We start from the raw sequence: 26,027 nt of genomic DNA, 5'->3' as shown, positions 1-26,027 counted from the left end.
TAAAGTTTTGCGAAGTAAACAATATATATTTAACACTGTATATCTATCTGTATATGATGTAGATTTATGAAGCTTATGTATATTTTATATATACACATTTGATGTTAGATATTTAATGTCTCCTGAATTCTCAGCAGAATATTTTGCTCAGTGTTCTGTTTATTTACTTCCCCCCCCCCCTTACTTTTGGTGTTCTTGTTTCTCATCGCTAGCTGTCACTGTGCAGCTCTTCAATAACTGTGTTCTGTATTCAGTTGCAGAGTTTTCTTTGGGGGGTTGGTTTTTAATATACTGTTTATGAAGAAGCCTGATTTTTGGGAATGGTGTACGTTTGCAGCAGAACGTTTCTGCAGCGAAAGGGAAGGTCTCAGAAAAACAAAGGAACACACAAACAAGGGAGGGGGAAGAAAAAAAAGAAAAGATTATTGGGCCTTTCTGGACAGTGAATACTGCAGAAATACCTTTGACATTTTCCCAGAGTTATTAGACAGGTCTCGAGCTGACTCTGGTCTCCAGTTTCCAAATGTCTCTGCCTGGACTGGACCTCAGCTGCTGAATTAATGGCAAACCTCTTGTTGCTAGCCCAGCCGTGCTGCAGCGTTCCCTGTTGGAAAAACAGCCTAGGCTCTGGTTTTTAATGAAGGAGTTGTTAATGCTGCAGTGGGTGTAAAGGCTCGTGCCTTGATTAGGGAAGGACAGGAGCTTCCTCACTCCCTCACCCATCCCCACATGCTTGAAAGATGCTCACAGTCCCCGTGCACGCCAGGCATCGATCCCACCCCGGTTCTGGATGCTGGTGCAGTAAAGTTAATTAACTCCATGAAAGCATCTCTCCTGTAGATCAGGATCCTTGTCAGGCTGCTGTGTCCTTGGCTTTCTGGGTGGTGGGTTTTGTTGTTCATCCTGCCCTCGCAGCTGCTCCAGCAACTTGATGGGACATGCTGCTGTAGCCAGCACGGGGCTGACGGGAGCGCTGGGATCCTATGTCCTGAACTGGGAAAAATTCAGATGCTGGAAATGGAAGCACTGGGAGCTGTGGGCTTCATGCTTGATTGCTTTCCTGATTGGTACCATAAAAAAAAAAAATAATGCACTAGAGAAGGAATGTTTGATTTAAAGAGTGCCTGGATGCCGACACCATCTCTGTTTGTTTTCCTTCCTTTAGCAGAAACCTTGTAAAATTTTTATGAAGCATTAATGGCGCAGATATTTTTTTTCTCAAGCAAATTTTACGAAGTGAAGGTAAACACCCCGCCCCCCCCCCCCCAAAAAAAAAGTCCAGCCCAGTTTAGTATTCTTGAGAAACATAGGAACATGGAGTGCTTTGGGGTAGTTGCCTGAGCCATGGCTTGCGAGAAGGGAGCACGGGAGTGGGAAGGGAGGGAAGGGCTCGTTCCCATCCCGGTGCGTGCGGTGGTGGTGCGGTGATTGGCCCTGGAAGGGGAGAAGCTGCTGGGAAGAGGACCAGGAGGGATGCAAATGTGTTTGAAGAAGCAGAGGGATGCAAATGTGGATATTCAGTTCAGTGTCGTAAACTAGCCCTGAACACAAGAACACTTGTGATTCACCTCTCAGCTCGTGGTGAAGGGCGTTTGAAGGTTAGCGAATGTCGGGAGGAGAACAACTGGAACGTAGCATCCCGGCCATCCTCACCTGGCTCTCCCTTCAGCATGGTGGCAATATGCTAGCGTGCAATAATTTGTTCAGAAGTGGTGGATGAGAGGTTTCTTTCTTTTCTATTTTATTTAAATCTTCTGCATTGAATGCTGTCACCCTGCTTTGGAGGAGGAAGGCTAACCTGACAATCAGAGTGAAAACCCAGAGGTTGTGGATTCTCTGCCCAGCTCTGCCAAGGATTTCCAGGCAGGGCTGGTGGTAGACAGCTTATTTTACAACAGCGCCTCAAGCCATATCCCTTCAAGAGTTAGCTGGGTGAGGGGAGCAAACAAGCCCTGGCAGCAGCCCTGCAGAAAAGCATGGAAAACATCCAGCTCCGAGGAGCTTAATGGGAAGTTGTTAGCCTGAATATCCTCCTTATTGTGGAGGCTGGGCTGCCTTTTCATCCTGACAGCCCTGAGTAATTGATGTCCCTTCAGAAGGAAGCCAAGCTGAGGTTTTGTGGTTGGGTGGGAGCCTTTGCTCTGCTCGACCTCCCTGTTGAGGAGCAGTTGGGCATCATAACACCATCGGTGCAGCTCCAGGAGCTGGGCATGGAGCACCAGCCGGGAGCAAGCAGACATGGACAAGGAGGAAGAGCGGAGGATGGACAGAGGGCACCTGAGGACACCAATGGCTCATGGTGACATTCATAGCTGGGGTTGCCATTTGGTCCTGCATTGAAGCCTGTGCTCCAGTCCTGTGGCAGAGCAGGGGGGAATGTTTTGGCATCACTAGTGATCGCTCAGTTTGGGGGGGCAGCCCATGGGGCTGGCTTACTCCACAAATCAATAATCTGATGGAGCTTGCCACCCCAGGAGATTTAGAGCCTGGCCAAGGATGAGTCGATTATGGGTTGAAGAATATCTGCAGTTGCCATAGGTAATGGGATGTAAACCTGCCACTACTACCGTGATGCCGAGAACGTCCGCAGGGAGCTGTTTCTGCTGCTTCTTAGGACTTTTTGATTTTTTTCAAAGAAAGTTTCATGGGCTGCTACAGAAATGGCCAAGGTTTGTGCCTGTGTTTCTGGTAGGGATTCAGATGCATAGGGCGTACTGTGGTGGCAGGAATGAAAAATAAATCAAACACCTCAAATATTAACTCTTTCTGTGCTGGTCCCTATATGGGTCCTCGTTACACTATTCTGGCTCATGTATTTTTTTCTGAACTTTCTTGAAATATGCAGTAGCAATCAAGGCAATTAACTATAATTGCAGAGAGACTACCTTGCAAAGGCGGGACGCAGAAATAGGCAGGTAATTACAATGAGTTATAAATGGATGGTTATTTACATGAGGAGTGATGCACAGGGATTTAGTTATCGAAAGCGTGAACTGGTGGGTGCAGCAAAGGACAGTTGTCTGGGGTCATTCCTTTGAGACCCTTGCGTGCCTAGGCACCTCTCTGGTGCTCACCTTCTTCCTCTGTAACACGGGGAATACATATTCGCCATCTCGGGATCATTAGCAAGCTGTTAGGGTCTTTAAGAGCGCTCCACTATCTTCAAATAAAATGCACCCAGGGTCGACCCGTGCTGCTGATCTGACCAGTGGCTTTCTCCTGGTTGCAATGTCCTGACCCCTCGTAGTTGTAGAGGAGTTGCATTCCTGATGTGTGGGAAAAAAAATATGCCTTTTAGGTCTTCTTTCCTGTTGGGGAATTTATGGGTCAGAAAGATGTAAACTACCTCTCCATTGCTACGTCTGCTCTAGGCAGGGTAACGTATCTGCTATAAGGTCCAGCCCTGTTTAGTTGTGTGCTGTGCTTTTCTAGGGTTGACAGGAACCTCACGTTACCCTGCTGCTACTTCTCTCTGGAGGAGCACTTTGTAGACATCATGCTCTACCCTGAAATGATTTTTTAAAACTAGATTTGAAAATGCTGTTAAGAATAAAGGAGGACGCCTTTCCTGTAGTAGCGACAGGCATCCTGAGAGAGCAACCATTAAGGCAAGCAGCTCAGAGGAGCGGCGTAGTTGGTCTCATTACAGGAGACAAGGTACTTTGGTGGCAGGACATCTTGTGAGTTGTGTAGATTTCCTGGCCCCAATCTCCCCAGAGAGGCTTAAAACTTTTAGTGTCCTCTTGCTTGGATGTACTTAGCAACAAAGAGATTTCAATTATTTAAAGATACAGGAAGACCTGAAAGCCATTAGGAAGGGACCTGTGTGCCCCCCGGAGATACTGCAGTCTTCTCCATGCTTTCCCTAGACAGCTTGCAGGGCTAGCTGCAAACACCAGCATTGACGTAGAGGAGAGGAGGCATGTGGGATGAAACGAAGCGAAGATGATAACTCCCTTGGCCTAAAGTCAGAGTTGGTTTTCAAGTGGCCCCAAAGTTTTGTTTTGGAATCAGTTGGCTGGGTGCAATGAGGGGCACCATGCACCCCAAAGAAAGGAGAATAGCAAGGCCCAGGCTGTTTGGCATGGTTGATCCCAAAAGAGGAGACTGGGCAGCAGGATGCAGAGGGTCAAGACGTGGTATCGCTTGTATTCGTCGTTCCTTAACTAGACATAGGACTTAATTCCCAAGGACAGTCAGTCCAGCGCCTTTAGGAATGCGATGCGTGGTGAGGGTGTTCCATTCAGCTCCTTCCTGAAGGAAGATTGAGCCTGTGCAATACGCACACACCCACCAGGAGGAGGTAGTCTTGGCTGAACGCATTTCTTGGGTTGCGTTGACACATCATCCTAGTAAGAGCCTGAGTTTATGTGATGTCTCTTAAACTGTGGAGGAACCTCAACCCTCGTGCGAAGCAAGGCATTAGATACTGTCAGGTTTGTATGGGCAAATGCGGAGCTGTGATGTGCTCGGAAATGACTCGTACTCTGTCTTACACGTTGCAATCCATTTTAGCAAGACAGACAGCGGGTCAGGACAACGTTACGCTTTCCTGTTGCTTCTGCAGGTCTCGTGGAGTTTGTTTCTATTCCTGCAGCTCCTAGTTATGCTCGGAAGGGACTACAGCCTAGGCTTGGCATGCCTTCCCCTCTGAATGCCTGGTGATTCACGCTGGAGAAACAAGATCTAAACAAGACCTAAGCCTAGCACCCTCTCGGTCAGCAAGTCCTGCTGACAAAAAGGGCTTCATTGCCTGTGACACAGCTCCATCTGTGATACTTGTCACCATTTTTCATTTTACCACAATTAGAGCTAGCCGAGGAGATTTCAACTAAATCGCTTCTTTCTTTTTTTTTTTTTCTTTTTTACAAGGGAGGGCTGGTTTGAAGGAAGGTCTTTTAGGAAGCTGTTTCATGCACAGAAGGGAATTTCTGATCAGAGTGAGATCTTGGTGGTTTACGATGAGGTTAATCTCACCTACTTCAGCCCTATAAAACTTAACTCCTGTCCTCAGCCTCGGCAGGGATTGTAGAGGAGCAAGCAGGTTGTCTTTCGAGGGGTACCTGTGCCAGTTTAGAGATGCTCTTCTTGGACAGTAGAGGAAAAGTAGTCTACTAGCTCAGGTACAGGTGACCTAGGGTGAGATGGAGTCCTTCCCAGCCCTTCTGTACCGCACGTATTGAAGGGTGATCCAAGTGCAAGGAAATGCTGGGCGAGTTTTGGGCAGGCTGCCTTCCAGCCTGACCGCAGGAAAGCCCGGCTGCTGCGGCAGAGCTTGCTGTATCTTACACCGAAGCTGTAATTAGCTCAATCGCAAAGCTGGCGGCTGTGATTTAAAACTGTGCTTTTAACGCGTGTTCTCCATGGAGCACGTCGGGTTTGTTGTTCTTGTGAGCGTGGAGGCAGGTCACACTGCTGCAATAAGCCCCGTCATTTAGACAAGACTAAAAGCAAAGTTTTTGACTGCTCACCACGTTCCAGACAGTTGTTTTTTATTTCTGCTGACAAAGGTGGTACTTTTAGTGTCTTCCAGATTTCGCCATTGTTCATTTTTAATTCTTCCTTCGTGCCTTTCTGTTGGCTGTCCTAAATTGCTGTGCGGGTGGCATCAGGTTGTTAAATACTGGGACTTTTCACCCCAGAGGTGGCTGCATTTCATCGATGGGTAAAGCAACTCACTTGTTTATTAGCTTGTGTTGTTGGATCTGTCATGATGCACAAATAGCGAATGGATTTAATTACAATTTTAACTGAAATTAAGGTTATCGTGGTCAGAGTAGTGGGCCGAGGACATGTGAAATAGGTATGGTGGGTGACCAGCAGGTCTTCTCCAATTGCAGAGTCTCTTCTTCACACAGAGCAAGTACGTTTGATTTATTACAACTGCGACTGAAAATAGTACTGGAGCAGTAGGAGAATTAAAAACATGCGTGGCATGTATATGATACAGAATAACTAATCTTTCCTGACATTTACTGTCAATCATAGGTAAGGAGAAGATAACTAACTCTGCCTCTCATGTTCTGTGGTCTACAGTCTTCAGTCATGAAGATAAATGTCAGGCATCAGCTGTCCTTTAGTGCAACCATATTCTGGCAGGCAGCAACGTTTCAACAAATTCTTCTGCTGGAAGGTGAATCTTTGCGGAGCGCAGATAACACATCCAAAATCCCATGGACTTTATGTGAGACGGTTTTGATCCCAAAAGAGATGGACCCAAAGTGTCCCCTGCACCAAGAGCTGCCTTGGTGGCCACGGTGTTTGTCCCCACGAGCCAGATGGAGTTTGGAGGAAGCCTTTGTGCTGCTCTGGTTTCCGTGAAGTGCTTATGTCCTACATAGATCGGCCTTTGTAGGCAGTTGGACATGGGATCTCCCTTCTCGTGGCAGCCGGATCAGATTCCACATGCATTTGTACTGAAGAAGCAGTAATGGCCTTTTAGGCCATCTGAAATCATTTCCCCACCCATACCAGAGCTCTCACGTTATTTGGGGGGAAAGCATGGAAAAAGATGAAAGACAAAAAAGGCTCTTTATTTTTTGAGTGCGTCGTTTGAAATGAGGGAGGGAACAAACACACAGTTCTTGTCATTTTAGATTGAACTGCTTAACTCGGAGTTATTTTGGTAAGGAGGTTCAAGTTCAGTCACCAAGTGGGGAAAAAAAATATTTTGGGGCTAGTCTGAAGGGATTTGTTTTTCTGCTGCGGGGCTGGGGCGGGGGGGTGTGTGTGGAGGAAGCATCTACCCAGCTATGTCCTCCATGCAAAAAGAGCCAGAAAAAGGGCGTGAGGACCAGAGGGGACAGAAGGGGGGATGTGCCCCCGTTTAACGGCACAGGGAAGGAGCACGGCTGCTTTAGACGCCTGGGCATTATTTTGGGAAAGTGCCTATTGACATTTACAAACACTATTTCCCTCGCAGAGGTGCCTACAAGGGCAGAGTTAGCATTACTATTATTAATAATAAATAACAGTAGTACGGTAAAATGTGTACTTATATATTCTGTGTCGTTCAGTGCGTCACCCCGTGCTTTACAGAGGAAAAATTATAAGCACGTGTGAGAAGGGTAAATATGAGACTGGGAGGCAAGGACTCGTAGGGAGATGAGATGGAGATCAAGACGTTCATCTTTTTCCTCTTCTTGTCTTTTTTCTTCTTGGCTTCTATATTATAATTATGTAATTCCCAATTAACTGGGATCCTAGCACTATTTAGGGCTCACTGAGGTTGGTCATTTCTGTATGCAGAGTAAGTCCGGGGTGGGTGAAAAAGTGGAAGAAAAGGTCGTGTAACGCTCCTGTCATACAAAAATCCGCTGGCGAGAGGGGAGAGAGCGGGGCTATCGCATTGCGAGCTACAAATAGAGCCGTTAGCGTGCCATCAGATAGCTGCCGGACATCGATAGCGCTTTATCAATGGGATAAAGATAAATGTGAAGATAAGAGAGTCGGTTTTGCCTTGAAATCCGCTTGCGGGTTACCAAAAGGGTTTGTCTTCACGTTGATTTCTTCATTCTGCTCCTGTGGTAAATGCCAAGTCTTGAAATCTTATTTATGGTGAAGCTAATGAAAAAATGTCCAACCGAGCCGGTATTTCACCCAAAGGATATGAAGATTTTTCTGTGCTGTCTTAATTAAGTGAAGTAACAGGGAGACTTCTGAAGCCACCTGACAGTGTTTGGCTAGCTAATTCTCTCCAGCATTGAATTAAAAATTAGGAGCATTTAATAAGCGGGGTTAGGTGCCCCTTGAGTTACGGTTTCAGCAAGATGCACTTAAGCTCAGTCTTTCTGCCTGTTTTTGAAAGTCTGAGTCATATTTCCCAGCACTTCTCGGCAGCTGTGAGGGCACGAAGCTTTTTCGGTTGGGAGATAAGGTTCTCATCGTAATCGCGTGATTCAGGGAGCTGGCGCTTTAAGGGGAAAGAGTGCTAAAAATAACGAGAATTGGTGACAAGATAGTAGCAATTTTGGCTTTTTGTAGCGTGAAGGGCTGGTTGCCAGCCCTCCGGAAAGGAGTCAAGGGCTTCATTCTGCAGCATGGCTCCGAAATGTCGTTACCCCCGTGATAAGTTTGGGGTAAAAAAGAGAGGGGAAAGGACAGCGAGGAGAAGAGGTGGAATGAAAGTGGGAGGAAATAATGAGAAGAATGGGAAAGGGTAAATATTGTGAAATATTTAAAAAAAAAAATGGACAAGGGAAGCAGAGCACAGCAGGTCTTGGACTAGTGCTGCATGGGCTGGGATGTGTTAGACAAAAGGAGCGAGACAGAGCAAGAAGCACAATGACTTTAATTTGTAGGCAGAAACTGTTAAGAGAGAAGAGGAAAAAAAGAAAAAGAAGAAAAGGTGATTTGGGTTCTTTTATTCATTACTAACCATAAAAGGCCAGTGTTGCCAGTGGCTTTAAAATCCAGGACCCTATTAAACCTTCCTTGATAGTAACTCAGCACTCGGAAACGGAGTTAAAGAAGGAGCGAGCGAGTGCGGGTGGGAGGGAGGAGGGATGGAGGAGCTGGTGGAATCGTGGGGAGACTTAGGGCGAAGATCTCGCCTTTCTTCTGGCAACACTTTTGGGGGATCAAGCGGCTCAGGCTGCCTGTTTGCCCGGAGAAGCTCAGTGGGACCGGCAGCATCCCGATGCCCCTTGCAAAGGAATCGCCCTGCTGCAGCTGCCCAGAAAAGGGTTCTGCCCCCCATTCCCAGGTATTAAATCAGGATTTATGCCTGCTGCTCACAAACCAGCTGCAGCTCAGGGGAGGCTGCACTGAATGCAAGATGAGATGGGAGAGATCAGCAGATAAATGCGATGGATAAAACCAGCAGCAAAAGGTTCTTTGGATTAAGTCCCTTTATGATAAATAGCAAGCGTGTTGCTGTCTCATTTGAGGTTCACACCAGGGTATGGAGAAGCACTGGCTGCGCTGGCCGACCGCTTCACAGCCAAGCAAGACCAGCTCTGGGCAGTCCCCAGGCGGGACTGGGAGAGAGAGCACTGGGGGAAATGGGTAACATCCCTCCCTTCTGCCTCCAGCATCACCGATGGTCCCCCTGGCCCCTGTACGTCCCCAGGACCATCCTTCCCATGTGCCACTGCAGGCGTCTCCTTGCCAGCCTGCAAACCCTGCCCCGCGTCCAGTTGTAATTAAAAGAGCTGTTCCCTGAGACCCAGCAACTTATTGATTTTGTGTGTGTGTGCCTGTGCGGGTGTGCGCTCCTTTCTCCTCGGGGGAAATAGAAGAAACCATTCATTTTTAAGCGAGACTCGGACGTGCCATGCCACATCCCTTTGACACGGACAGAGCTGTGCAGCAGGGCGAGGAAATAACTCCTTCGGGAGATGCTCGCCGTGTAGCCGAGGGTGATCTCCACCCCTCCAAGGATTTCCCTTCCCTGCTGGGGTTTTTGTTCGGAAAGGTTGAAATACAGAGATACCTGCTCAACACCTTGTACCCAGGATCTCCGGGCAGGGAGCCACAGGTTTGGGGAGCCTCTGCAGCCCTAATAGAGATGTCGCTTGGCTGGGAAAGGGGGAGAAGGAGACAGGGGTGCTCCCTCTCTCTTTGAGCATCCCTCCTCTGAGCCGACCTGGGGAAAACGGAGAGGCACGGGGAGCTGCCACAATTTGCTGCGGTTCGTGAAGTGGGTAATCAGCCCTTTTTATGAAGTCCGACTCCAACCTCTTTGAATTTCACCCCGTGTTCTCCCTGTTGCAGAATAGAAACGGCTGATAAAGGTCTTATCTGGTTGCTGTGCTTGAGGGAATTGGTGCTGCCGGAGGAGCGTGGCTGTGACCAAAGCCTCGTTGGGGATGCAGCACGCTGAGCATGGCGGGGGGGGTGGATGGAGGCCAGGGCAGGGGCAGAGCTCGAGGGAACAACCAGAGAGATGTTGCTGAAGTAGCCAAGAGGGATGGTGCAAGGAAATGCGTTTTGGGGTGAGCCGCTTTCCCTACGGAGTTTGGGAATTGCCTCCTGCAGATGCGCACCTTCGCCTTTCCCAGAAGGATGCGGTGTGTTTGCAGATTGTTTCTGAGTTTGCTTGAAAAGAAAGGTGACAAAATGCGAGATTAACCCGAAGAAATACATGCTTCTCTCATCGCTTTCCCTTCCTAATGGAAATCCAGAGGATCCTGCATAATAACTAATCAGTCAGTGGAGGAGTAGGATCGTTAATGTGGCACAAATACTCATCTCAGTGACTTCTCTGGGAGAGACTAGACAGCTTCATGCTTAGTTATCGGTATGAGAAGTGGAAGGAGATACTGGCAGCGTTGCCAGTGGTGAGGAGAACATCCGGGTGGGTGGATTTGGGCATTTGTATTCCTGAAAAAAACCCTGTAGCAGAATAAAGAGATTCTCGGGACCTCTCCCTCCTTATAATTGTAAGGAGAAGGAAAAAAATATGCTCTAATCCACGAGGTCTCGCCCTAAGTCAGACATTTTTGAAGGGGCTGAAAGGAGAGGAAGGAATCTCATTAGCCACCCTTTGAAAGCTTAATTTCAGGCGAGCCTGCCAAAGCGCCGGGTCGCCCCTCGGAAAGGAAGCACTAGCAAGCTTCGACGGCAGCTTTCCGTGTTCAGAGCCGAACAGCCTCGGAGAATATCTTTAAGTATTATTTGAGGATTTGGCCTGCTGGAACTGGGCAAGCTACAAAATCCAGATATTGTTGTACTTGGCAAGAGCATCGCGCTCCTTGCAGAGGGGAGGAAGGCTTTGTCCTTTGCTAAAGCTTGAACAAACTTCCATTAAGAATTAAGCGGAGTCCTCTGCATTTCAGCAGTCCCTCGCAGCAATCTCGGATGGCTTCCTTCACGTTTGCCCTGCTTAGCTCACGGACATCTGCAGAGCATCCGTTTTCCTAGAAAGCTTTGCATCCATCTGCTCTGTCGACTTTGGTAATGGAGTTAAGAACCACCGCCCGCTTCCAGGGCGCGGAGATTATCCCGCTAATATGATTCAAGGAAACCCCTCAGCTCCCAGCTGGCTCAGGCAGTTGCTGGGTGATAGGAACCAAAAACTGGTCAATCTGGCTCGTGATGCAGCTCCTGAGATGGGAGATGACTCTGGAGCAGCGATTTAAACGGCTCCACCAAAGTTTTTCTCATTTTCTTTCGATTTTGAGGCTTAATGAGCTTTTTCACTGAGGATACTGGTGCTTTGCCGACAGGTCTGTGGAGGTCAAGTGTCTTTTTCCAGTTCGTGGAGTCAGTCCTCCAACCGGACTAACCTCGCTTTAGGCACAAAACCTTCTCTGCTTTTCCATCACCTATCTTGTAGTTTCAGACGTTGTGGGGACGAGACTCGGGAAAACCCCAGGTATTGAGTTTGGAGGAAGGAGGGGAGTGAGTGATGGCACCCCCTTTCCAAAGCTGGTCCTGCAGCTCCGAGTGATGCTGACCGAAAGCTTCCCATCACGCGTTTGGCATCGAAAATTTTCCATGGGAGCATCTTTTTTATTTCTTCAAGGGGAAATTTTGCTCTGTAAAAAATGCCCTGATAAAACCCACCAAAACCAAAAAAGAAATACAAAACCGTAGAGACAAAAGAAAAAGATATTGATTTTTAGTTTGGATCCTTCCAGAGAGGAGACTATGCAATCATGCAGTCCCTGTCTGCCTGCCTCACCCACTCCTTCCCTTCTGTAGTTTTTGAGCCCTTTGGCCAATTTCTACCCAATTTGACAGAAGGAAAGAGGTCTCAGAGATATTAAATTTCTATAAATTTCATTAAAATAGGTGGCTGGGTAGAAAGGACCGGCTATTACAGCAGCCCCATGAGACTGGGGCTCCGGCATATGCAGAGCCTTTGTTAAACATCAAACAGTAACCGAGGAGAAAGACTTTCTGTATGAGCAATTTCAGGGGAAAAAAAAAATAAAAAAAAAATCTTTGACCGGCCCTTGCACCTTACCAGCCGCCGGGGAACCTGGCTGTAGAGTCCTTGAAGGCCGTGTTACATTTGTTCCACTGACTGTGGATGGCTTGTTCATTCAGAAATGAACTTGTAAGTCCTCGAAATAGGTCAGGAGCGAGATGGAAGAAGCGTACGGGTCTCGTTCGGTCGTCTCTGCACCAGAATAAATTTCAGCCATCGAGATCTGGCTGATTTCTCCCTTCCCCGGCACGCTCTGCTTTCTTGCTCGGCTAAAAATGCTGAGCTCCAAATTGGGAATTGGTTCCGAGCAAAGCGCCGTGCGCCCGGCGGGGAGAGGGATGCGGAGGGGTGGGAGGAGGCAGCCGGGAAGGCCAACCAAAAGCTCCGTATTATTAAGATTTTTAGATATACAGTTTTGATAAAAGCTTGCAAGTAGCAAATTTGCTATCAAGCCTAATGTAGCATGGCAGATTTTGTCTGAGCTAGCAAAGGATCACATTTGCAGCTCCTCTGAGGCGGGGAAGTGGGCTCAATAGGCTATTTTCCACATCCATGCTCTGTTCCTAAAAAAAAAAAAAAAAAAAAAAAAAAAGGAGGAGGGGGGGAGAGGGGAGAAGGAAGGGAAAATAAAGGCAAATTTTTCTTTTTACACTTTACCCTGATTTTGCACGTGTTGGCTATGAATGTTAATAGCCAATAACTTGCATGCTAAACGCAGGCTTTGCCATGGGATTTGGGGTTTTTTGCTGGGTGTGCAAAGTTGCTTAGGAACACCGACAGACGGATTGCAGCATTTTGGCAAGTCTGGCATGTTACCAATCTGTTGGCATTTTCATTTCAACCCTTGTTTAGTGGGATTAATACCTCTCTGCGTCTTTCTGCACCGTGCTATAGCTGCAAGGCTGCTGAAGCGGTGGAGGAAGGCAGCAGCAGCATGTTCTGAAATATCCCTCAGAAGTTGGTTTTGGGTTTTTTTTTAGTGACATTAATCAGGAACTGATTTCTGCTATCTGAGCTTGGATTAAAAACTATTCAAAAAGCAAAGTTTTGGGAGAGAGAGATGGTAAGTTCAGCAGTCATGCCGCTGGTCCCACCATCACCCAGGGAGGAAGCTGATACAGATATTGTCACTAAAGTCCCATGAAAAAATTCCTGCTGGATTACAAAACCACCCGGTTTCAGCTCCGTGAGTTTGAGCAGGTTGTTCGTACGCCGGTCATAGTTTTCCTAAATCCTTTTTGTATTCAGCCCGTCTCGCTAGCTAGTCAGTTTTAGTTTGCAGTTCACTGAGAAATGCTGCAAAGCCACCGCCTGGGCACCAGCTCGGGCTGTACGTCGCTGAATGTGTGACCCAGCCGGGGGTGGGTTTCCTCGCTTACCTTCTCAGAGCAATAAAACAGATATTTAGACATGGCATGTAGGAGACTGGAAGTTTATCTGTGCTGATATACTAGCATTTTTCTCATGCATGAAGCAGCTCTTCTTATTTTAGGAGACTGTGGCATATTTTCTTGCTCAGGAGAGCATAGGGAGATGGCTTTTTTTTTTATGGGATCAGGCATGTGTTTTGTTAATGCCCTCTGCGATGTGCTACTGGTTTTATTTGCACCATTTGCTGTAATTCTGTGGCTTAGTGACCCAATGGGCTTGTGCCCTGGCTCGCAGCACCAAACCCAAGCATCCTGCAACCTCTGGCTGCGTCCCTGGATCTTACATTATCCTTTTTGCTCTTCACTCCTTCCCCCTGTTTCTCTTTGGCATTTTGTACCTTGTACAGTTTATTAATGCTCCTTTGTCACTGCCTGCCTGATGGGTTTTCTTTTTGCTTTCCTGCAGCATCCCTAATCTCGCAGTCTTGGCTTTATTAAAGGGGGGAAACAAAACCCTGCTGCTTCTGCTAAATCAAGTGGTGTTTGTGTTGGGAAATGAGAGAGTGATGCCATCAAACTCACTTATTCTGGGGATTGGCTACATTCGCATCCCGGCTGCTTGCAAATCGCATTTTGTGGAGCCAGGGAGCTCATTGCTCGGCAGTACGTCTCCCATGGCCTGAGCCCTGCCCCTGGCAGGAGGGCGGCTGCTTATTTTTCCCGATATTTTAGGAAAACTGTGGGGTTTATCCTTCCGAGGGAGATGATAAACCTCTGCGGTGCCGCCCCTTGTCCCACGCCCTCCTTGGCAGCACCCAGCACTGGCCGCGGCAGAGCTGAGCGGGGGTGATGTCCCCCCGGGGCTTCCCTGCATTGTACCAACAGGTCTTGTAAATGTACAGGACCATTTAGGCTTTTAAGACATCTGAGGCCACTTTTCATTGCAGGCTAGGCTGCTGCACAGTTTTACAGGGTCATAAAAGCCCTGACAGGAGTCATAAAAGCCTCCAATTGCACTGCACAAACCCGTGGAGTATATTTTAAGGGCCCCTGAGTTTTCATTTTGCTGCTTTTATGGGAACTCATAAAAGCCTCGATGAGCACAGCCCCTGATTGGCTCCTCAGCACGGAGGTAGTTAAAATTACAGCCACCGACAAATTGTTCCAGTCTAAATAAATCAGGGCTTTGCATGTAGTATGAGAGAGGAGCCCCGCTCCCACTTGCAAGCCAGGCTGCGTGCGGTCAGGGACACGTGTGTGCTCCTCATGCACTTGTCCCCGGTGTCCCTGCGGAGACCTGTGCAACCTCCCCCCTGTCCCCGGTGACCTTATAAACCGTCCTTACGGGCACGTCTCGTTTGTCCTGCTACAAGATGTAATGCATCTTGCACCGCTTTCTGCTGGGCTGTAGGTACTGCTGCCTGCACGCTCGCTTCCCTTGGGCATGGTTTTCTGCTGCATCACTCATCTTGCATTATGCACGCACACGCTTACGCCGTTCCTGCTCCCACCAAATGCACACGTAGGGGTCCGGTCGCTCCGGCTCCGTATTGCCCCGTAATCCTTTGGGATCGCTCGTGTCCTCCGTGCCGCAGGCTGAAACCCCAGGGGCATCACGGGTCTGTCTCTGCTTTCTCTGCACAAACAGATGCCAGACGGGCTGTCACCGAGGCAGGGACAGACCCCGGAGCACGGTAGCGGTTGCAATGAGAGCTGCTGGGGTTTGGCAGGGTTTTCTGGCTAAATTGTATTTCTATTGAGCAACGTCAGTTTGTCAAAAGGGAAATATTTCATAGAAATAGCTTGTTGTGGCTTTTTTTTTTTTTTTTTTTTTTTTTTTAAACATTACCTAGCTAGACTAAAATAAGTAAGAGTGGTTGAAATTCAAATGTGATGTTTGGAAGCTACAGACCTCTTGCTGTGGTGCAACCTGAAAATGGGAACGCTCGTGGTGGGTCCTGCCTTCCCCCGCTACCTGGGGCAGGGAGATGTTTCTCGGTACTGGGCGTCCCATCTGCCGTGATGAAGCAGTTGCAAGCGAGAGGGATGCGGTGCAGGTCAGTGTAGCAGGAGGAAGGACGCAAAACACGTGTGGTCTGGGCTGTGGAGCGGTTGCGGCACCAAGTCCGGGGATCTGGAATTGCAATGGAAACTTCCTCGGCTGTTGTCCTCTTCTCTGCACCGTGTAAGGTGAGGCGTGGGTTGCTGGGTGTGCACAGTACCGCTCACCCTGAGCCCTTCCCTGTCTCTCATTTCCATGGGCATCTGCTTCTCGACAGCCAGAGTTTTCAGCCGGGATGTTTCCACCCTTCCCCTGAGCCGATCCTCACCAGAGGGAGCAAAACTCAATGCCAGTGGCTTCCTCCGTTGCAACGACCACCTCCTGTCCCCCAGCTACGTGCCCAGGACATCGCCGGTCGTGCAAGCCCCTTGCTTGGCACGGGTTGCAGGAGCTGTGACGGCTCCCAGGGACCGTAGGAGCAAAGCCAAGCCCAAGGGGCCAGGTTTGGGTCCCATGTCCCCATGGAGAGGGACCAGCAAATTCTCAGCTGTGTGACCTTCCAGCCTGGAGTGTGTTTGTCACAGCTTGGGAAAGAAAGGAAGCGATCAGAAAGGGTCTCTTTGCTCTGCAAAGATAAATGTATCTTATTTCTGTCTTGCTGTAGCTTTATATAGTAATTATATCAACTACAGCTGATCAAAGCATTTGTTAAAGAGAAAACTATCTCTCCTTTGCTTTTGTTACTGTTTGCAGCCAATTTGACAGGCTTTATATCTCCGACTACATTTTCTTTTATTTTCCACGCTTGATTTCTCTTTTTCTCTTCCTTCCCCCTTGTTGGCACCTGGCACGTAGATGTATCTCCCTCCTCCCCCCCCCCCCTTCCCCTTCCCCCTCTCTCCATCTGGCTTAATAAAAATGGGTTTTAAGCCATCCCAGGGACTCGGGAGCAAATAGCAGCAGTCGTGCGAGTGATCAATCTACCTGTGCCCCCTGCTCCGGCCGGGCAGGGAGGTGTGAGCGGGGCGGCTCAGCCAAGCAGGAGAGCGAGCAGAGCAGCTCCCCTCCCTGCTCTCCTCCCCTGCTTTTCTATTTTCTGCTGTTATTGTTTCTTCAGGTGTTTATAAGGGTTTAAACTCTCACCTCCGAGTGCTTTTCGTGAGACTGGCACAAATGGGCTGCCCTTTTGTTCGAGCCATATCCACAAATCCCAGAAAGCACATCCTTGCTGCTGCTTTAATATTTTTTTTAGGATTCCTTTTTTCCCCGTTGACTTTCCATCTTTCTTTAATCTCATTTAAAAACCTCTCGCTCCTCCAGTGTCTGCGCTTCTTTCTCTCTGTCTCTCTGTTATTGGCTTTATGGCCAAATGCTTTAATTTATTTGCCATACAATATCTCTTTACCACCGTTCTGGGGATACAAATTGTTTGAAAGACGTTACAATAATATCAATGCCTGGCACATCTGTTTGTCAGTGCGCAGCGTTTCCAGCTCAGCTGCTCAGGGACGGGGGGGAGGAAGGTGTCTTCTTCCGCGTGAGCATCTGGGGAGATTGGCTGTAATTCCCTGAGCTAAAGCTTAGCCGGGATCTGGGGTTCCTAAGACACAATGTGCCTTTCCCAATATTAGCACCACGGTATTTGCATCAGCTAAAATGAGATGCCCCATGGTGCTGGTCAGTAATTAATTCACTCCTTGCACAGCAAAAGGCTTGAACCGACATCTGGAGGAAGAGTTCTAGACTCAAGTTTTGGGTCAAACTATGAGTCAAACTTGGGGGACTTGGGTCCAGACTATTGGGGACGGTCGTGAGTTTGTTTGTCGCGGTGGTGATTTGGCTCTAGCCCTGTTGATGAGGGTGCTGTGCGCTTGCAGGGGGGGGTGCAGCTCCATGGATGGCGGTGGGAAGTCATTGCTTTGCACGGAGGACACGCCAGCCGTGGGGACGGGAGCTGTCGCTGTACCCATTGCGCAGCTGGGAACAGAGCTGCAGAGGTGTGAAATGTCGTGGCCGGGGCTGCAGCAGACTCGAAGCCGATTTATTTCTCGTGGTGCCTTTTAGCAGAGAGAAACCAGCTGCCTTGGGCTAGGCTGGGGGTGAGACACCAGCTTGCCTTGGGCTAGGCTGGGTCTAGCGCTGTTAAAATCACCTCCGCGGTTCTGCCAGCCAGCGATTGCCTCCCCCGCGGTGTTTTTAGCTTCCCTTATCAATGCACTTCATAACTTCTAATGTACATTGATTGCTGTCTATTTCTCCTTTTATTTTTGCGTTATGCTTGATTGCTGCTTTAGCAATAAGAATAGGGCTTTTAGCCAAAATTGTCTTTTTTGGATTGTGGAGTCCTGACTTTTTGGCACTCTAATAAGTTTTGTGTTATGAGCCCACATTTCTCTGTTGACATTTTTCCTTCCAACCAATTTCTCCCATAATTTTTCCCAGCGTTGGAAATGAGTCCTTTTGAAGCACTGAGTATATATATTACTGATTGGGGCAAGCCTTTATTATCCGTTGTGAATGTAATCAGGCCCTCATCACTAGTTGCTTGATAATCACTGAGCACCAGTTCAGTCATTAATTTCGTCTTTATCCATCATGTCTTCTTTCCACGTTATTTGCTAAATAGGTTGGACGTGATTGCGACACTCAACATCTGAGCTTGTAACTCTTTGCTTTCTTAATGTGTTTACATTGTCAGCGTAATGCTGTCCCCGGTACTCAGGTCTGCGGTATTTTACGATGAAGGATGCTCAGCCAAGTACGGTGAGCCTGCATGGAGGAGATGAATACTCCTTTGTTAGACGATCACCATCGATGGTCTTTAGACCCTGATGTTTCAATACAGCTGCCTGTGAGCTCTAATTTATTATCTCCCCAAATCAAGCTCCTCAGGACCGAGCTGTTTATCTTTCCCCTCGTTTGCAGCGTGGTGCTCCTGTAGAAATTCATCCTGGTCTGTAGTTTCCCTTCATGGTCTGTGCCCGCCTGGGCCGGCACCACGTGTGTCGATAGCGACTCGTGTTTCCAGTGGCTCTGAGAGATCCACACCTCTAAAAGTGGGAAAGTAAATGGATTATAGCACAGACTTTGACGGGCCAGTCATTCCGATTGCTCGGTAATGCCAATCATATCACCTTTCTTCTTGTCAAAGAGATTTTCCAGTTCCTGCTGCCTCTTAGGAAGTCCTGTGGCACGGATGGATGGAGCAGCAGCAGGTAAACGGCTCCTTTGGGTGGTATTTGCCAAGAAGGGCTGCGTTTGCTCACCGAACAGCCTTTGAGTTTGTGCCCTGCTTGCACTTTTTTAAGCTTTCTCCGTGCATCTGGAGCGTAAAACCACTGCGGGCTGCTTAGAACTGCAATATTTTATTACGTGAAAGGTGCTGCCCAGCAGCGAGCTGCATCATGTCCTCGGGGCAGCCGTGGAAACCTTGGGTGACGTCGTGGGGTGTCATGCGGTGGTCTGTACGCATCTCTCGTCCCCGTTAGCGGGGATACGGGGAAACAGGTTTAGCGGGGTATCCTCAACAAACACACCCCATTGATTGCAGGGGCTAATTAGCTGGGACAGGGCTTAGCGTTGCCATGCTCTTAGCTTCTGGTACCCAAACGGGCTTTCCTCCACCTACCCTGGGCCTCTCTCTTCTAGTACTGCATTGTGCCAATTAGAGAGACCTTCCGTGTCTTTCCAGAAGGGTTTTCAGAGCTCCTCTGAATTCTGCCAGGAGAAAGCTAAGGCTGCAGGCATTAAAAAAAACCAACCCAGACTTCCAATTGCTGCTGATCCTCACACCGGTCTAAAATGAGCCGAGGGATGACAGGGGCCTCAGGGGGGGAAGACACGGTGACTCGCAGGATTGAGCCGAGTCCTGGAGACACCTCTGCTTCTCCTCCTCCTCCTCCTCCCTCGGCAATGTACTGCTAACTTTTTTTTACCTGACAAGCCGCCCTGCTCCTTCTTGGCCGCTTTTGACTCAGTCTGGGGGGATTAGGCACTTAATATAGGGAATGAGACTATCCACGACTACGTTAGGGTTATAAAAATGTAAAAACAAGAACAAATGCAAAGGGGCTGTGAAATCTGTTTCAAGCCACAGACTGTTTCTAGCGATGGGGGTGTGGAATAAACTTCCCCAGCAGTCGGTTTTTTGATAGTTCTTGCTGGTAGTTGCTGCCCGCAGGCAGAGGGCAGGCACACGCTGCGATAATCACCCTGCTTTGGGGTGGGGGGCTGATTTTACGTCTCCCCGTTCTTTGGCACGTTGGATTTTGGTCTCAGGGGAGGTAGCTGAGGGTGTCCGTCGTTGTACAGGTGATAACAGCAGAGAAGGTGAAGCACCAGCTCTGGTCCTTGCTGCTTTTCTGAACCAGGCTGCTGATGGAGACCACAAAGGATGCGCTGTGAATTTTGGAAAGCCAAATCCCGGTTTTTAGGAAGCAGTGCCATTGGCCGACGGGTGCGGCACGGGTAAAATGCCCGATGCCCTGCCTGCTAAAGAAGCAGGTTGGCATGTTGTCAGTCCATCCGAAACCAAGCAACAAATCTCCAAATGGATTTTAAAATTCTTGATCGCGTCCTTCTCTCTTTTCATGCACATCTCGTTTGGCGGTCATCTCTCCTCGTTCTTGCTCATGGTTTCAACTTGCCTTTCTCCAGAGGCATCAGCCCCTCTGGATAATGTGCCCTGACAGCTCCTCTTACCAGAGCTTTCAGCATCGGTGTACAGGGCTCTGTGTAAATGGAAGAAAATCCACCTTGTATGTGCTTTTATGGGCTGAAAACAAACTGCATCGAGCAACCAGCCCTAGCCCTTCTGCCATCCCCGAAGCCGAGCAAAACCTCAAGAGGCTGAAAAACATACGGTGGCTAAGCTTTGGGATTTTTCTTCTTTTTCCTCCTTCTCTTTTCCCCCCACAGTTGTGAAAAATGAAGGGTGTGGGAGATATTTTACCAAGAGAAAATTGGGTAGTCTCCCGGGGAAGTGGTGAGGAGCGAGGAGTGTGATAGCATCTGCTTTGTCTCAGTTCTTAACCCGCCGCCGAGTCCCTCAGCCCTCCCGGGACAGATCAATGGGCCGGAGAGCTGGGAGACCCTCACGCTCCCTGCACGGACACGGATCCCGTGATGGGACGAGCAACCTTGTGTTAAAAGCAGGCTGTGCCTCCAGGATGCCTGATAAATCTCAGCTTTGCCAAATCCCCATCATTTCTGAAAAGATTAAGCCACACTTTCAGAAATCCCTGGGTTTTCTGCTTGTTTCTTTGCTTTTTTTCCCCCCTTCTTCCTCCCGCTTTCTCTCCCCTCCATCTCCCTGCTGTCATCCATCTCTTTGCTGTACGCACGCAGAGAGGGTCCTTTCTGTTGGCCAAGCCTCTGGAGCTTCTTTTGGTTGTAATTAAGAGCGAGCGAAGGCACCGAAGTGATTTGTAAGGGGCAGCATCCAGCGGTGGGATGCTGGGGCAGGGATGCAGAGCCGTGCCATGCCCATGCCACCGGGGAAGGAGCTGGGTACGTTCCATTTCGTTTTATGCTTTATAATTTCATCTATTGTTTTAGGATAATTTCATTTACTTTGTTTTTAATACAAGGGCTGCATAAGCTACCATCTGTAATATTTTGTGGACCCTGACATAAATTTCTATTACGGCACTTATTAAAACCTCTCTTTATTGCCCTGAACATCCACAGTGCTCTACAAATTTTTTTTTTTTTTTTTTTTTCCCCCTGCTGCCTTGTGAATTCACTAGATTTATACCTGCCAGGAGTCTTTTGGAGGGTGATGCTTGGAGGCAGGGAGCATCTTTTTTATCTCAGCCTGTACTGCGGAGCTCATGTCCCTCATAGGGGCTCCCAGGCCACCTTGGCTTGAGTAAGCAGAGGAGAGTAGCAAGTCCTGCTGGGAATACACAGCCATGAAACACTCCAGGATTAAAAGCTGGAAAAGCTTTTATGAAATGTGTATCTGTCTCTCTCCTTACCCTGCCCCCAAAATAAAAATATTTCCCGCAAGTGCTGTTGTTTAATCAGAGCAGGACTTTTCCTAGAAGGGACCTTTTTATTCTGCTCAGTGTCTGTGCAATGTCTAGCTAGCCTCGCAAGATCCCGTTCTCCTTGTGTTCGTAGCCATCCTTCTAATAACCATGATTAATAATGAATGACAACCATTAAATCACTTTAAATATCTACGAGCAGCACGATGGAGACCCCTTGCTTCCCGGCAGTGGTAATGCCATCCAGACGTGGCTAAGCATGTTGCTATCTCTTGTGCCACGGCCACAAAAGGGAGGACCCTGTAGAGGACCGGGATGAATTGTCTGGTTGTCGCTTTATTTAGCAGTAATGCCTGGAAACGTGGGGCGTGAATCAGGAGAGGGATTCCTGTGTCAGCTCTGTGGGTCCGGGGTGCGGTAGTTCATCGGAGCGCTGCCGGAGATTATGAGAGGCAGCAGCTGCTCTGCCTTCGCAGGCTTCAGCCGGGCAAAGCTCGGTTTATGGCAGCTTTATGCCTGGAGAGCTGGTTTCTTGCGGGCAGAAATAATCCAGATTATAGGAACCTGCTGTGCTTGTGTAAGAGGATGAACCGCTGTCCAGGAAAGCCTCTGTGCCCCTGGACTTTGTACCTGATTAGGGGCTGTGCTGTATCGGGGCTAGAATATGTCCCTTGCCATCGTCCCCGTCTCCTGCTCTGATGATGGACCATCTCTCTACGGCAGGGTCCAAGTGATGCTTTAGTCCTGTCTGGTCGAGCCTGGATCACCTCTGCCTCTGCTCCAACAAAGTTGGGCCACGCTTTCCGGCTTTATCCCATAAATCTGCCCACATGGGTGGCCACAGGATGAAGGACAGCCGTCGGCAGAGCTGTTAGGAACCCAAGGGGGACACGTGTCCTCTTTCTTCTCACCCAGGGTGGTGAGACCGGCCTCCCTGTGCGGCGGGACACGGTGCCTCCCAACCCTCTCCGAGCTCCCTGCACCTGTCGTAAAAGCTGGTGCAAAATTAAGCGAACACTCCCCTTTTGTACCCGTGCCAGCCCCGCGTTAGCGAAGCACGAACAAGAGGAGAATTTGTTCCTCTCGGCTGCCGGGAAGCCAGCGCTTGCACGCTCACGTGGCTGAAGACAACGGCCGGGATTTTCCAGTGCCCTGCACCTTGTCTTTCTCACTCCTGTCACCACGTTCATTGGGGCTTCGCATCCCGCTGAAGTTCAAAGGAGGATTTCGAAGACGAGGCAGGAATGGTACACAGATGCTTGACTCGCGGTGACTTTCGGAGGTGCTTCTGTGCCACGTGTGCCCGGGGGAATAGCAAAATTGACCGCACGGGGCGGGAGACGATAAAAATAAGAAGCTGTTGTTTCTAGATGCTCAGTGGAGTAGAATGAGATGAAAAGCCTGTCCCGCTGTGATGAATTCCCCCGGCCATCGTTTCTGACCACAAGCGGTAGCTGAAGTGGGGCAGAAGGAGAAATGCTGAAGCATGCTTAGGTAATGGTGAGTGAAGGGCGGGGGTATAGGAGAGGAGTGGATAAATTATTTAAGGTACAATCATTAAAGCGACGGGGGGGAAGGGGGAATAGCAAATTTGTTGCTTTTTGCTTCGCTTGCAATATTGAAAATGGGAAAAAAATCATTTTGGATCAAGCTGGAATGAAACCTTAATAACTGACGGCTGAAGGAAAATGGGGGAATTGATGCTAGGTTGGCTGTTCCTCATTCGGCGAGAGCTGAGAAAAGCTTTTCTCGAGTGCTTTTGTAGCGAGGCGGGACAGAAGGCCAAGAGAGCAGCAAAGTCCTTTGAGATCGTGCCTGTAGCAGTCTGTTCCTGCCGCTGCTCTCAGTCTGGAAAAGCAGGGAGAAGAGCAAACTCCTATTGCCTCTCCCTCGGGTGGCACCTCGTGCTTCGCGCGGACAAATCCCACAGGTTTCGGGCAGCATCCTGAGGCAGAGGATGCACCTGGGACGTGGCTTGGCAGGGAGAGCATCGCTTGTGTCCCTGCTCCGTTGGTGGTGGGCTGCCCTTCCTCGTGCCACGCGGCCGGGCTGTCTGCATCTGGCTTTCTCCTTCCTTCTCCCCTGCCATGGTGGGAGACTTGCTAGTGACAACTGTCCCCCTTTTCTGGACTTCTCTTTTAAGGGGTGAAGCTGCTACAGTCTCCTGAAAAGCACGTGATGCTTCTTCCCGTGCCCTGGCAAAGGCGATACTGCACGCTCTGGACAAGTGCTTTTATAGTCTTTTAAGATTTCCAGAGCCACTCTTGGAGGGCCGTTAAGACCTTCGGCTGGTGATAATTGGATTTGTAAGACAGTGCAACATGTGATAAAGTGCTCTTGTTGGACAGGATCCCAGTTTTCTTCTATCATTCCTATTAATGTGATAAATGTCGCTGTCTCAGCTGATAGGGCCGTGTTGGATAATAAGATTGGAATCAGCTTTGATTTCTCCAGCTCAGTTCTGCATCACGGCTCAGCAAGAGCAGGCAGGGAGAGACCCGGCAGAGGTGCCCGTTGGTGGGGCAGGGGGATATATGTCTTCACACCGTGCCATTTCCTAGCTGGCAGGGCAGGAGATGAGGAGATGGGTCCAAGGCAGCGACTGCAAGCGTTGGAGCAGCTCAGCATGGAATGGGTGAGGACGGTGGCCTTGGAGGAGCTGGAGCAGAGGGTTGGATGTGTCAGGCAATGAAACCTCTCCTAATTAAAGCTGATGGCAAACAAACGCAGGAGTCCGAGTACAGCTGGGAAGCGAAAGTCCAATTTGGAACTGAGCAGCTGTGAAATTGGACCCATCGACCACAGCTGGGGCTGGAGGAGCAGAAATGGGGGGTATGGCTGGCTGAGGGGGGAAAGCGGGGCCGGGAGAAAGCCGTTGTGCCTAGAGGTGGTACTATTGCTCCCCGTATGTCTTGACATACCACAGCTTGTAAGAGGTCCTACTTATTCTGCTCCTCGGGAGTTACGTAGCTAAGCAGGGCCTGGAGTATGGATGAGTAGAGGGAGAGGTGGCGCTTTGGTAGCCCAGCGTGCTCCATCTCCTCTGAAATGGTGGTGGTGGCCGAAACGGGCAAAAGCTTTCCTGACATGTAGGCTGTGCTCCACGGCATCGTGCTGAGGCAGAAGTAGGGGGACGGGATGGGGTGGTTTTCCATGTCAAACCTCCAATCTGTCTGAGAAGTAATGGTTACTCTTGTTCTTTGTGTGAATATATGAGAGATTTCTTTTTAAATCAAATAGTCTTCTGGTTGGAGATGGGGTTTTGCCCCCGTCCTTCTCTTTGTGTCTGTCCCCTTTGTTCCTCTGAAGATGTGTTGTGCTTTACTCTGGCTATTCCTTGGGGATGGGATGTGTGTACTGGGGAGGATGCTTAATAGTCCTGCAGCAGCAATCCAGCGGGCATCGTGCTGTGGGTGAGCAGTAAATAGTTATGACATTCTGCTTGTGTTTTTTGGTAGGACCCATGTTTTTTCTTGCTAAACGAATGCTAAGCCTCCTTTCTCTACAAGGGTGGTTCGAAGAGGCAGCTGGAAGCACCAGCCTTTGAAATTAGGTGGCAAACTGAGCCGCAGTCCATTTCTGCTTAATATTTTGTGCAAAATGAGGGCGGCGGGAGGAGAGTGCAATGAGGGTGCTGTGTCCAGCCTCCTGCCTCCCCCTTGCAGAGCGGTTGGCCCTGCCACAAGCCGCGCACTGGGCCTGAGAGCTGCTCGAGGTCCGTAAAACATTGCCGGGGTTTGCCGTGGGGGTAGCTAGCGGAGAGAGGCAAATTGTTCAACGCCCTCCCCGTGTACAAAGTCAACCGCACGGACTTTGCTGCCGCGCAAGCAGAAATCACGGTCGAAGCGCAGGGAGGCTACTGCAACGATCATCACCGGCATTATTATCCTCAGGTACCCTTTCTTTGAGACCAGCTGTTTGCTGCACTCAAAGGGAAAGAGGAGCACACACTGTTCAAACAGCCAGGCAAAGTACCCTGGGCCTGCTGAGTCCCAGTTTTGTAAATGTTATTTCCAATCTTCATTGACTTCCCGGCGTGTCCTTTCCACTAGCGCTGATTGCTTGCCTCTCCCGCTTTGGGAAGCTGAGGTTTTGTCCTCTTCGTTGATTGCTTTGATCTACACAAAAAAAAAAAAAGGGGGAGGCCAGCAGGCAGTAACAAAGAAAATCCATAATAATAATAGTAATAATAATAATATCAACAATAATAACAATATCAACAATAATAACAATATCAACAACAATAATAATATCAACAACAATAATAATATCAACAATAATAATAATAAATTAATAAATAAAGCCCTAAATGGTCTGCCCAGTTTTGTACCATCCATAGCTTGGAAGTGATGTACTCGAGCACTCGAACCGAAGCTGAGCAGGCTTGGGCAGGGCAAGAATTGGTGCAAACTGCTCCTGTTCTGAGGTTTTGGAGGCTAACTCTGGCTTCTGGGTTTGTTTTAGTGCTGGGAGAAATCAGGCGAGTCTTGCAAAGGCCACAAGAGCTGCTAAGGAGAACTGAGATGTTTGGGGTTTGACAGCATCAGCATGACCTGACGTGCGTTGTGGCAGGAGATAAAACCACTGGGAGGAGGAAGCTTTGCCTCTTCCTCCTTGTCTTGTTGAAGTTGCATCCCTTAGATAGAGATCTGCTCACGGATGGACTTCAACCATCCCACGTTAGAGCTCCTGCGCCGTCACGCCGGGGCAACCAGATGGCTTTGGAGTTTGTGCGTTGGGTTTTGCATGGGTGTGTTTGGAGCCGTCTGCGAGCGAACAGGGCAGCAGCA

General features: G+C 49.0%; 1 protein-coding gene across 6 annotated transcripts in view; it reads left to right on the top strand.

Annotated features, from left to right (window-relative positions):
- Window positions 1-26,027, top strand: part of LOC104643573 (protein CEPU-1) — a 338,158-nt gene that overhangs the window by 219,697 nt on the left and 92,434 nt on the right. Inside the window, exon 1 of one of the 6 annotated variants that reach the window (XM_075774608.1) lies at window positions 22,567-22,731. The exons of the other annotated variants lie outside the window; for them this stretch is intronic. Within the exon in view, the coding sequence (XP_075630723.1) occupies window positions 22,724-22,731 (8 nt within the window). The 5' untranslated portion in view covers window positions 22,567-22,723. Of the gene's footprint in view, window positions 1-22,566; window positions 22,732-26,027 lie in introns of those variants that run through there. 6 annotated transcript variants of the gene reach the window in all.

The sequence above is a fragment of the Balearica regulorum genome, chromosome 23, assembly GCF_011004875.1.
Source record: "Balearica regulorum gibbericeps isolate bBalReg1 chromosome 23, bBalReg1.pri, whole genome shotgun sequence".
In the NCBI taxonomy this organism is placed as follows: domain Eukaryota; kingdom Metazoa; phylum Chordata; class Aves; order Gruiformes; family Gruidae; genus Balearica; species Balearica regulorum.
Note: the sequence above shows the minus strand (reverse complement) of the source record. Positions and strands in the feature narration are given on the sequence as shown.